The sequence below is a fragment of the Centruroides sculpturatus genome, unplaced genomic scaffold, assembly GCF_000671375.1.
Source record: "Centruroides sculpturatus isolate CEXI.00-Female unplaced genomic scaffold, Cexi_2.0 scaffold1080, whole genome shotgun sequence".
Classification (NCBI taxonomy): Eukaryota; Metazoa; Arthropoda; class Arachnida; order Scorpiones; family Buthidae; genus Centruroides; species Centruroides sculpturatus.
Genome location: NW_019385284.1, coordinates 74,838 through 85,458, shown reverse-complemented (window position 1 = coordinate 85,458; position 10,621 = coordinate 74,838). Strand labels below are relative to the sequence as shown.

At 30.0% G+C, this 10,621-nt stretch overlaps 1 protein-coding gene across 1 annotated transcript in view; it reads left to right on the top strand.

The window, feature by feature from the left end:
• Window positions 1–10,079, top strand: part of LOC111637167 (THO complex subunit 5 homolog) — a 34,668-nt gene extending 24,589 nt beyond the window's left edge. Inside the window, exons 8-19 of the mRNA XM_023382591.1 lie at window positions 1,639–1,645; window positions 1,716–1,790; window positions 1,881–1,924; window positions 2,220–2,316; window positions 5,323–5,428; window positions 5,501–5,602; window positions 5,682–5,908; window positions 5,981–6,084; window positions 6,178–6,265; window positions 6,340–6,455; window positions 6,519–6,709; window positions 9,286–10,079. Coding sequence (XP_023238359.1) covers window positions 1,639–1,645; window positions 1,716–1,790; window positions 1,881–1,924; window positions 2,220–2,316; window positions 5,323–5,428; window positions 5,501–5,602; window positions 5,682–5,908; window positions 5,981–6,084; window positions 6,178–6,265; window positions 6,340–6,455; window positions 6,519–6,709; window positions 9,286–9,349 — 1,221 coding nt within the window. The 3' untranslated portion in view covers window positions 9,350–10,079. The remainder of the gene's footprint in view (window positions 1–1,638; window positions 1,646–1,715; window positions 1,791–1,880; window positions 1,925–2,219; window positions 2,317–5,322; window positions 5,429–5,500; window positions 5,603–5,681; window positions 5,909–5,980; window positions 6,085–6,177; window positions 6,266–6,339; window positions 6,456–6,518; window positions 6,710–9,285) is intronic.
• The last annotated feature ends 542 nt before the right edge of the window (window positions 10,080–10,621 follow it).

Sequence of the window (10,621 nt, the reverse complement as noted above, 5' to 3'; positions counted from 1 at the left end):
AAAAAATACTTAAAACTGAAAAAAACCGAAAGAAATGCGTTAATTTTGAAGAAAAGGCTTCAAACTTTATTTTCTATTGTCTAGCCATTCTGCGAAATTTGACACCTATGAGTCATTGTTTACACAGCTGGATGACCTTGAGAACAGCTGGAGTCGGATTTCCCGGGGCATTCTCATAGATGTCTCAGGAGGACAAGGGTTTAAAGTAGGATGACTACTAACTTGGCCTATATTTTTAAATATTTTTAAAAAATTAAAAATTTTATTGCGATTTCCGACCCCCCTAATTAATTAAATTTATATAAAATAAAATATATTAATTAAAAAAATTTAAAAACTTTTGGAGGTCGTTTTTGACATCAGAAACTATCTTTAAATAACTTTACTGAAGTCAAATCCATGCACTACAACTTTAGAACGATGAATTAAATTTGATAAAAAAATCCCATTAAAAAACAATTAAGCCTTAATCGAGCCTTATTAAAGGCTAATTAAAATCGCGATAAAATTTTTTCGCGCGGGCAATTTGATTGATTTTCATCAGATCAAATAAGGTAGTTGAGTGTAAAACCACACCACACCGTTCTCTTTCAATACCTTTACCTTTACCTTTACATTACACCATTCTTTGTCATTGGTCTTCATCTGGATCATTGAAACATTCTGTTAAAGTCACTATATGTGGAAATATGCTCCAAACTTCTCATCTCCGCACTATAGCAGAGAAATTGTTTGGGTGCAAGATGCAGCACCCAAACAATTTCTCTGCAACATTTTGCTAGAGTGATTAGCCAATTATTTTTATAGAACATAAAAATAATTCTGTCTGCCACAATCACTAGATCTGAAGCCCAGTGACTTTTGGTTATAGGCTAATTGGTAGTTGGCTAAAGAGTTTTATTTATCAAGTTCCCAACCTGTCTTAAAACAATCTGCTCTTCTATTAATGTGTTGAGAATAAAAGCTATATTCACAATTTGTGAGTTAGCATATAGGAATTAATGAGATGAGGCACAAAGTTTATTTACTGTTTTAGAAGCATTTTATTGTCGATATATTGATGATGGTTGAAATGAATCTTTGGCATTTAAAAGGCCGCATTTCTTTATGCAGTGCTTTACAATGAACACTCTAAAACCCATTCCTAAATGGCCAATGCTGCTCGTGACGACATTTCGCTACACACTGGCCACATTTCTTTATGTAGCAAAATGCAACTGCACACAGGTCAGTTGTAGCCTGCATCAGAATGCATTTTTGGAACATGGATATGGAGGACATATAGACCGTTTAATTAACCCCTTCTGACCCGCCCACTTTTTATGGAATTTCTAATTAAGGATAAAAAATACTTAAAACTGAAAAAAAAAAACGAAAGAAATGCATTTATTTTGAAGAAAAAGCTTTGAAGTTTAACACTGATGAGTCATTGTTTACACAGCTGGATGACCTTGAGAACAGCTGGAGTCGGATTTCCCAGGGCATTCTCAGATGTCTTGGGAGGACAAGGGTTTAAAGTAGGGTGAATACTAACTAGGCCTATATTTTAAAATATTTTTTAAAAATTAAAAATTTTATTGCGATTTCCGACCCCCCTAATTAATTAAATTTATATATNTAAAAAATTACTGGCTATAAGCTTGTGGTAAATTTTATTTTTAAAATTAAATTAATTAATTGAACAGTTTTAAATTTGGTTTCAATTTATATATCAGATCAAAATTTGCATATCAACATTGAAGGAAATGTGGAAGAAGCTAAAACATTTCAGACTCAAGCAGAACAAGATGGTGAGAATATAATTACTAAATTTACAATAATAGAAGTATTACAGCTCATTTTCATAATAATACACAATTATACTGTTTATTAATTTTAAGATGAAGATAGTGGAGATTCTGATCAAGAAGAAGCTTCAACAGTAGTGAGTTATTTATCAATTTAAATATAGTAATAATATAGCATCAAAAGATTTTGTAGATAATTATATATGCCTTATATATGAAAAATATTTTAAAATTTTATTTTACAAACATGAGTTTAATTTAATAATGATTAAAGAATTCTTTTCAAATCATAAGAATCCAAAATTAATTAATTTTTTAAAAAATAAATTTTTAATAAATTGCATGCAGCATGTTTAATCATAAAATATTAAGGGTTTAAGATTCATTTTATAAAAGCAAATGTATGCGTTATATAAATTTATATTTTGTTAGAAACGACATCGTCGATCTACCATAGACAGAGAAGAAATAACAAAAAATGTTTTGTCTAAACATCCTTTAACTGTTTCAATCACAGTTAAATGCAATAGTAAGTTTTTCTTTGAATTGCTAATTCAAATTAAATAAATGATATATATGATGTGAAATCTAGTTAAAACACTGCATTATTGATTTTAAAAAAATATATTATCCTTACCTTATATTTACCATACGCATCATTTAATATTTGATTAAAGAATCATTTTGTAACTTGTGTGTTTTGTTAAATCATTGTTCTTTTAAATTAGGAATGTTACAGTTTTGTATTAGCAGTAGTAAATGTTTCATTTTGTAGACTGAATATGCTTTTTGGGAATACTGTAGAAACAAGTATTTACATATTTGTTATTTTCTACTTATCACACAGAGATAGAGTGTATCAGACAGGTTTAATGAGGGAGAATTATAGATCTAAATATACAAACCTATTGTGACATATTTTTCATAATTATTTAGTATAAAATTATAACATTATCATTTACAACTTTCAAAAATATAATTGATAATTTAATCAGAGTTTTTTCTTATGCATATAAAAACTTTAAGTTTCTCTATTATCAGTATTTTTATTAAGAAAATCATTAGCAGAAGTTGTTGAAGTAAAATTAATTAATAGTATTTCAGTTTAATTATAAGTTTATTTTGAATCATTTTTTTATCAGAGCATAGCATAACAGAGCTTTGCATAGGTCAGAAAGTGTTTCATCTGTGATCAAAGTTAAAACAACCACATTACCACTAAACATGACAGTTTGTAAATATGCACAACTCAGTAAGGCCAATGTCACAATGAAGTTGGAATTTTGAAATTTAATCTGTGGGCCAAGATATTTGAGGTCAAAGTTTGCCATACTGTCTGGGTTTATTGTTAGTTGTAAGCTGATCATGTGCAATGTGTTTTTCAAGTTTCCAATTGCTGTCAATTTACATTGATCTCTATGCTGATTTGTTATGTTAGATTTAGTTCACTTAAAAAAGTTTTTTTTGTACAATTTGTTTTCTATGCCATAGAACTCAGTTTCATTTTCCTAGAAAAAATAGTGAATTTTAGCATTTCACAAAATAAAAATTAAATGGGTCAGTATTCACCCTGGCAGTCAGTAATTATCTGTAATATTTATAATATCAGCTTTCAGATATAAAGTGGACAAAAGTCAAACATAATACAATTTTATGTAGTTTAGGGAATATTCTCAGAGAACTAAAAAAAAAATTATAAAATTCTTATTGAGGTAGGATACTTTATATTTTTATGGTGAATATGTTGCTATAATTCATAAAATGACAGTTTCATGTTTAATCTAAGGTTTAACTTTTATTGTTTTGTGAAGATTTTTGTCTATGTTACTATTTGCAGAAAGTGCAATTGCTTGATATCTGTAAAAATGTAAGGTCATCTGAATTTGGTGTACAAAAAGCAAATTAGTGGTATCAAATAAGACAACTACATGATAAAGTCAATGATTGCACTTAATTTTCTTTTGTAATTTGTATATTTTTGCTTGCATTTGTGAGAACCGAGGGGGTTAGTTGTCCCCACTTACTGGCGGCTCTGTCAGAGGATGGCTTTATAGGAGGGCAAAATGAAATGAATGGGGAGGTTAATGGGTAAGTTGACAGGTTCCCAAATAAATACACAGGTTGAACAAGAATAACACTTTTTATAAACAACTAAAAATCGTACATATCAAAGGCAAAGGTGAAGAGCTACAAAAATTCTATTCTACGTCGTGATAATGATTCATCTTTCATATGGATCTCTATTCTCTAAGTTAAATTAAGAGACGAGAGAGAGATCTCTAGGAGAGAGAGTTTACAAATAGATGTCCAAAAAAAATACCTCTAAGTTCCTGATCCGTAATATGGGTTGTTGATGAAAACATTCCTGGATCGTCATGGTGGTTATGGCGGTATGGGTCAGTAGATGTGGCAGTCGATGTCCGCTTTGTAAATGTCCGCCTTGTGGACTACATCCAAGCCCTCTTTATACTATTTTTGAGGGGGTGAGAACTATGACCTCATTCATGATTTATATGCATACCTGTTCATGCGTTGATGTCTGGATCTAGCTAGTACTGACCACTGGCACAGAGAAGTTTGTTTAATTTATTGATGTCAGTGTCTAGAAGATATGATTTTATAATATAAATTTCTATAGGTTTGATGGCTCTCATCCATAAATTAACATTCATCTGACAATAATTTCTTTAACCTGGTCAACTATCTAGATATTGTTTATATAAAATGTCGCGTTTGACTACGAATGAGGCGATTTATTGCTGTAACCACATGTCATGTGCAACCAAAGAGAAGGTAAGAAACATCTCTTATTCCCGTCTTGTTGATATTAACGTCTATAGAATTACCTTTAAACAAATGGAGAAGATTTCTTTTATTGATATTTTAACATTCCCTTTTTTTCTTATTCGAGTAGAGCGTCTCGGTCATTGACTGCAGAAGCCCCCTTTTCTTTTTACACCTAATTACGAGGTTTATTAGAGGGGTGATACTGTTCTAAAACAAAAGGGTTTTGGACTGTCACACATTTTTAGAATATAATTATTCTAAAAATGCAAGCAAAACATATATATTCAGTTATAATTTAGTTAATATTTCCTTTAAAATAAAATCAGAATGCTAAAAAAAAGTTCTAAAATTTTTTCATATCTTATTTGTTAATAAGATAAAACTTAAATAAAATAATCAATGTTTCATAAACTGTAGAAATTAATTTTATAATGTTAATTGTTAAATTGATTAGACTGTTGCTTACAAGATGTTTATATTTCAGTATGTACAACTTTACCATAGAATCTGGAAATAAACAATAATCTTGGCTGACTTCCATCTCAGAGATAATTTATATTTGTATTGTACCATACAATTTATTTTTGTGAATATGTAACAGAATGTTTTATTACAGTTAAAAATAAATCACATTTTCTTAAATTATTGTCATCTTCTTATACTAAAACAATCATTTTTTTTCAATTCCTTGATATAGAAAAGTAAAAATGGTATTATTACAATGTAAATATTTTTTTTCTCTTTTCAGAAGAGACTTCTATGTGCGTTAATTTCTCTTACTTACTTCATCTTCATATTGTAACTGCTCTTGTAAAGTCTATTACACCACACCTAAGTTCAGGAGTATCAGCTGGGTGAGTTGTTCAACAAATATAGCAGTGTGTAAGGAATAAATTTTATATTAATATAATTTTGGTTTGTTTCAGTGATCTTTTAAAACCAGATTTACTTCTAAATTGTCTTTTTCCAAATGACTTTGGTAAAGAATCACCAAATCCAGCCAATCATTACCAATTAAAAAAAATAAGGTAAAACTTGTATAAAGATAATGTAAAATAGATTTTTTAATATTAATATAAAATAAGTTAAGAATATTCTTCAAAATAGCAGTGACCAATTTGAAAGCTTTTTGACACAAAATGGACGACCCTATCATTGGGCTCAACGTATTGCTGGTTTAGAATTTTTACCTGTAACTAATGAAAATTTGCCATCTTGGGAAGATACAAAAGTTAATTATCAGATTAGTGCATCTTCTATGGAAATGACCTTACGTTCCATGCACTCTCGACTTCAAGCCAGGATTGCTTTACATGCACAACTCTCATCATTAGGTAAACATCTTGTAAACTGTTTATTTCACTAATGTTTTTATAGAAAAATTTATAACAAGTTTATCTTTTCAGAACGTGGAACTATTCCTGTTCCTTCAGATGTTACAGATCTCTTTCCATCAAAAGTTTCTATTATATTTAAAAACTGGACCTGTAGTACATGGGATGAATTTTTGGTAAATATATAAGTATTTTCTTATCTTGTATATTCTGTAAATTAATTGGTTATTATTAAAAATCAAATTTATATAAGTTCATTATTCATTCAGACTCATCCTAGTTCTGCTGATATCATAGAACTTGGATTAGCGACAGAAGATCATTCGGTCTTTAAAGCAACTGTAGAAAGAGGTTTAGGTAATATATCTCTCTCATGTTCATCTCTATATCTTGTATAATGTAAATGAATTATTTTTAATATTTTTGTTTAGCAAAGCTTTCAACATTTGTATTAATACCTCCGGATTATCCTTCTACTTCTTCCCTATTCCTGTTAACAGTCAATTGGAAATCTGAGAGAACTGGAAGAAATGATCCTGCAGTACTAGTAAGCAAAATGTCTTATGAATTAAAAGAAACAGGCTATGTATTTAAAATATCACTCTTTCAGGAATTGGAACAAGAAGTTAATGTTTATTGTGTAGAAATGTTACCTGCCAGTGCTAGAAATTACATATTGAGTTGTCAGTTGCAACATCTGCTGGTTAGTTTTGATATATATTTAGAGACAGAATCAGCTAGAGATACAATTGAAGGTCCAAGGGAATTCTCTCAAGGAAAAGTGTTGACTAGATCTGCTAGGTTAGTAATGGCATTAGTTTTTATTGTTCAAAAAAATTGTATGAACTAGTTTCATCAGCAAAGTTTAGATCAAAATTTATGATTTTGGATACACAATATGCAATTAGTCACATTTCAGATTTGATTCTTTTGTAGAATATTTATCATGAAAGTTAAATTTAGTTCATTAATGAGACATTAATAATCTAATAAAAGCTGAAGCAGACTTCAGACATACATATATATATAAATTATATAAAGATCAATGGAAATGGCTACATCAATTATTAATCCCTAAAGCACAGTAAATGAGTATTCTTTTAGCACCACAAACTGTTAACAAATTATTATTTCAGTATTACAATAGCATAATTTGTTAAAGATTAATTCAGTATAATAATGACAAATAAATAGTGAAAAACAAGCATTTTTTATAAATTATTTTTTCCCCAAGATTTCAATATAAATTGAAGGAGTAGACAAAGTTAGTGATAAACTATAGAGAAAAAATTCTTTTTCTGTCCCATTAAGAGGGTTCATATCCAGGATGGCAGGCTGATGCCTTTTCCATCTTGTCAAAGTCTCAGCTTCAAGTATGAAATATTGAAAAAGAGGGTTCATATCCAGGATGGCAGGCTGATGCCTTTTCCATCTTGTCAAAGTCTCAGCTTCAAGTATGAAATATTGAAAAAATTTCTGTCACAATATCAATGTTAACCTGCAGTTAGTAAATTTGGTACTTTGACTGACTTGTTAGTCCTATAATATTTAAAAACAGAAAATCACATAAAGGTTGTAGCACAGTGTTATGAACCCCAAAAAAATTGAAAACTACTGTCATAAATCATCAGTTTTTTGTATAAGTTATGATAGAAAATATACCTTATTTATGCGTGTATAAGCTGCAGCCTATACATAATAAATTGCTTTAAAATTATTCATTATCTCAATTGTCTTTACATATCTTATTGATTACAGTTCTTATAGTCCTGTCTTCATTTGAAACTGACATTGAAGAACAAAAGCAATAACTGTCACTATCAGTGCCACTTGAGTCTATTCTCAGATGATGCTAGATACACCGAATCACCTTATGACCTGTCCATCACGTTGGAAATGGATGTGAATTTTGAAACTTTTAGACACCATTTCTTCTGGGTATTAGCCATAATCCATTCATGCATCTGAAATGGATGGTTTTCTTTGCCACCCAGTCAGTGTCATCTCCAATCACAGTAGAAATGTCGCAAATGAAAGGCTGGGTGATGGATACATCAAGTGGTTGCAACATTTTAGTCATCCCACTTGGTATCACAACCATGTCATTTTTCTCCTCCCTCATCATCATTTTCACACTTTCAGTCAGGTGACCTCTGAAGCTGTCTACAACTGACATGGATTCCAAAACCACATTGACTTCTTGTAGAGTTCTTCTGTCATCCAGCCTTGATTTTGAACTTACACTACCGCCTGGAATATTGATATATCTTTCAGCAGGGTTTTACGCTCAAAAATGACAAGGTGGCAGCTTGTTTCTGTTAGTGGTGATGCACAGCATTATGGTATAATAGTACTTTTCTACTTCTGGTGTTCACACCAAAACTGTTTTTTTCACCTGCCTGATTGATATGCAAAGTGACACTACAGTCAAAGAAGACAGGACAATAGGCAATGCTGATGAAACTTATAAGTCATAGCCATGTGTCTTTCTTAAGCTGAGAACATGTTTCTGAAATGTGAGTAGTTTCTCTTTCTAGGTATAAGTGCTGTGCCATTGATGTTTGACACCGAATCACAAGCTCATGTCATGCCACAAAACATCATGCCCAGCTGTAACTTGCCTTAAATTCACTTTTGGGCAATCCTTCAGGCTTCAAACTGAATCATTTCACAGATAAGTCTCAAAAGATTTGTTTCCAGGTTGGGATATTTTGCTGACTTTGTAACGTTTTCTCAAAAGCATCCTTTATTTGAATCCAATGTTGCATATTTTTTTCATCTATGACAAACTTTCTTCCTGCTTTTCTATTTCCATTTTCTTGTGCATCACTCTGACTTGACCCATGTTTAATACACAATAAGCATTAACCATCACTTACCATCTTTGTTTGGAATTTGTGGTGTTGCCATATTTCTGTATACCTGCATCTCTACTCTCATTCCTTGGAGGAATTTTGAGATTTTTATTTTTTGTTTCAGAAATGGGATCTTGCTTATACATGCATAAATATAGTATATGTTAATAGTCATTTAGATACCAATACTGAAAAAACCTACACACTTAATTATTTATAGATATGAGTGCATAGTTAGGCTTGTAAACACATTAAACTTCTTGCTAAAATAGAATGTGAATTCTCTTAATATTTTGCTTTGTGCATCATACTACTGAGTTGTTTGACCTCAGATATGATTATTCTAATAATTTGTTGCTGGTTCCACTGAGGCTGTGAGTGATTAAATTGATTAAAATTTATAAAATACAATTGCTGAAATTTGTCTAATTCCAATGGTTCAAACTTTGTTGATGAAACCAATTGTAGACTAAATAACAAAAAGGTAAGAATATAGTTATTTATTGCAGATTTTTATTTCAGGGGAAGAAGTCGGAGTAAACCATATAAATATCTTCCAAATTATGGATTATTTACTCATAGATGAACGTATTAAAGTAGAATAAAATCATCATCAGTTTTATTTAATATTTTTTTAATATGACATTAATTATTTATATATCAAAACATACACATCATAGTTTTTATGACAAAAATTAAGGTAAAATAAATTCTGAAAAAATTGATTTTAATGAGAGAGGAATGTACTCAATGTAGGATGAACTTTTTTTGTAGTGGTCAGAAACATATGTAATCATTAATGAAATGAATGTCTTAGTCAATAGGTGAATCTAATAGTGTGTTGATTAGAATCATTGCTTGATAGCTTTAAGGAAATAAGTTCTAACTTAGTCCTCCTATTCTATTCCTATATAGAATAGGACTGAGTTATGTCAAAACAAGTTACAAATTTCCATTTTATTTTAAATATTTAATCCATATACAAAAAACAAATACATTGTCCCAGTTCAGATCATCTTATTTTACATATAAAAATTTCTGTGGATGGTCTAAACTGGGATAAAAAACATTAATAAATTATCCACAAATCAATAAAATTCGAAAAGTTTACAGAGAACCTAACCACAAGAAAATGCAAAATATGTTTACTAAGTGTTGAAAATTAATAAAAGAGAAACACTATTTGGATATAGATTTGTACAGAATTTTTCAGTCTGATGTTTAAACCAAGATGATGATTATAATCATTACACATTTGTTCTTATTCTATGAACATAAAGCAATTTTAGATCTCTTTTCAAACTAATTTTTATTTGAAATTACTATTCAGGTGGCAGTTTCTTATTCATTTACGAACAATAGCTGTGAAGACTAAACACAGACGATATTTCTATTTATAATCCTAACTCTTTTAAGAAAATGATTTTGCATTTTGAGGAGATTGGAAGTTCACTGTAAAACCAGGGTGTGGTCATCTGAAAACAAAAGATATTGCAGTAGCAATAGTAGAGCATGGAATGGAAAATGCAATATTTGCCAATTATACATGCTCTACATAACTGCATAGGAAGTTCTACAAAAATTTCTTGCATTTTTATCTGTAGAAGATATCCCATAGTTGAATTGATTTCTAGTAATAATGATAAACTGAAAACATTACTGACTTTGGTTGTTGATGCATGACCTTGGAAAATTTTGTGCAGTGGTGTGTTCACAACACCATGCAAATGAAAATTAATCTTAAATTTTATTGCGATTTCCGACCCCCCTAATTAATTAAATTTATATAAAATAAAATATATTAATTAAAAAAATTTAAAAACTTTTGGAGGTCGTTTTTGACATCAGAAACTATCTT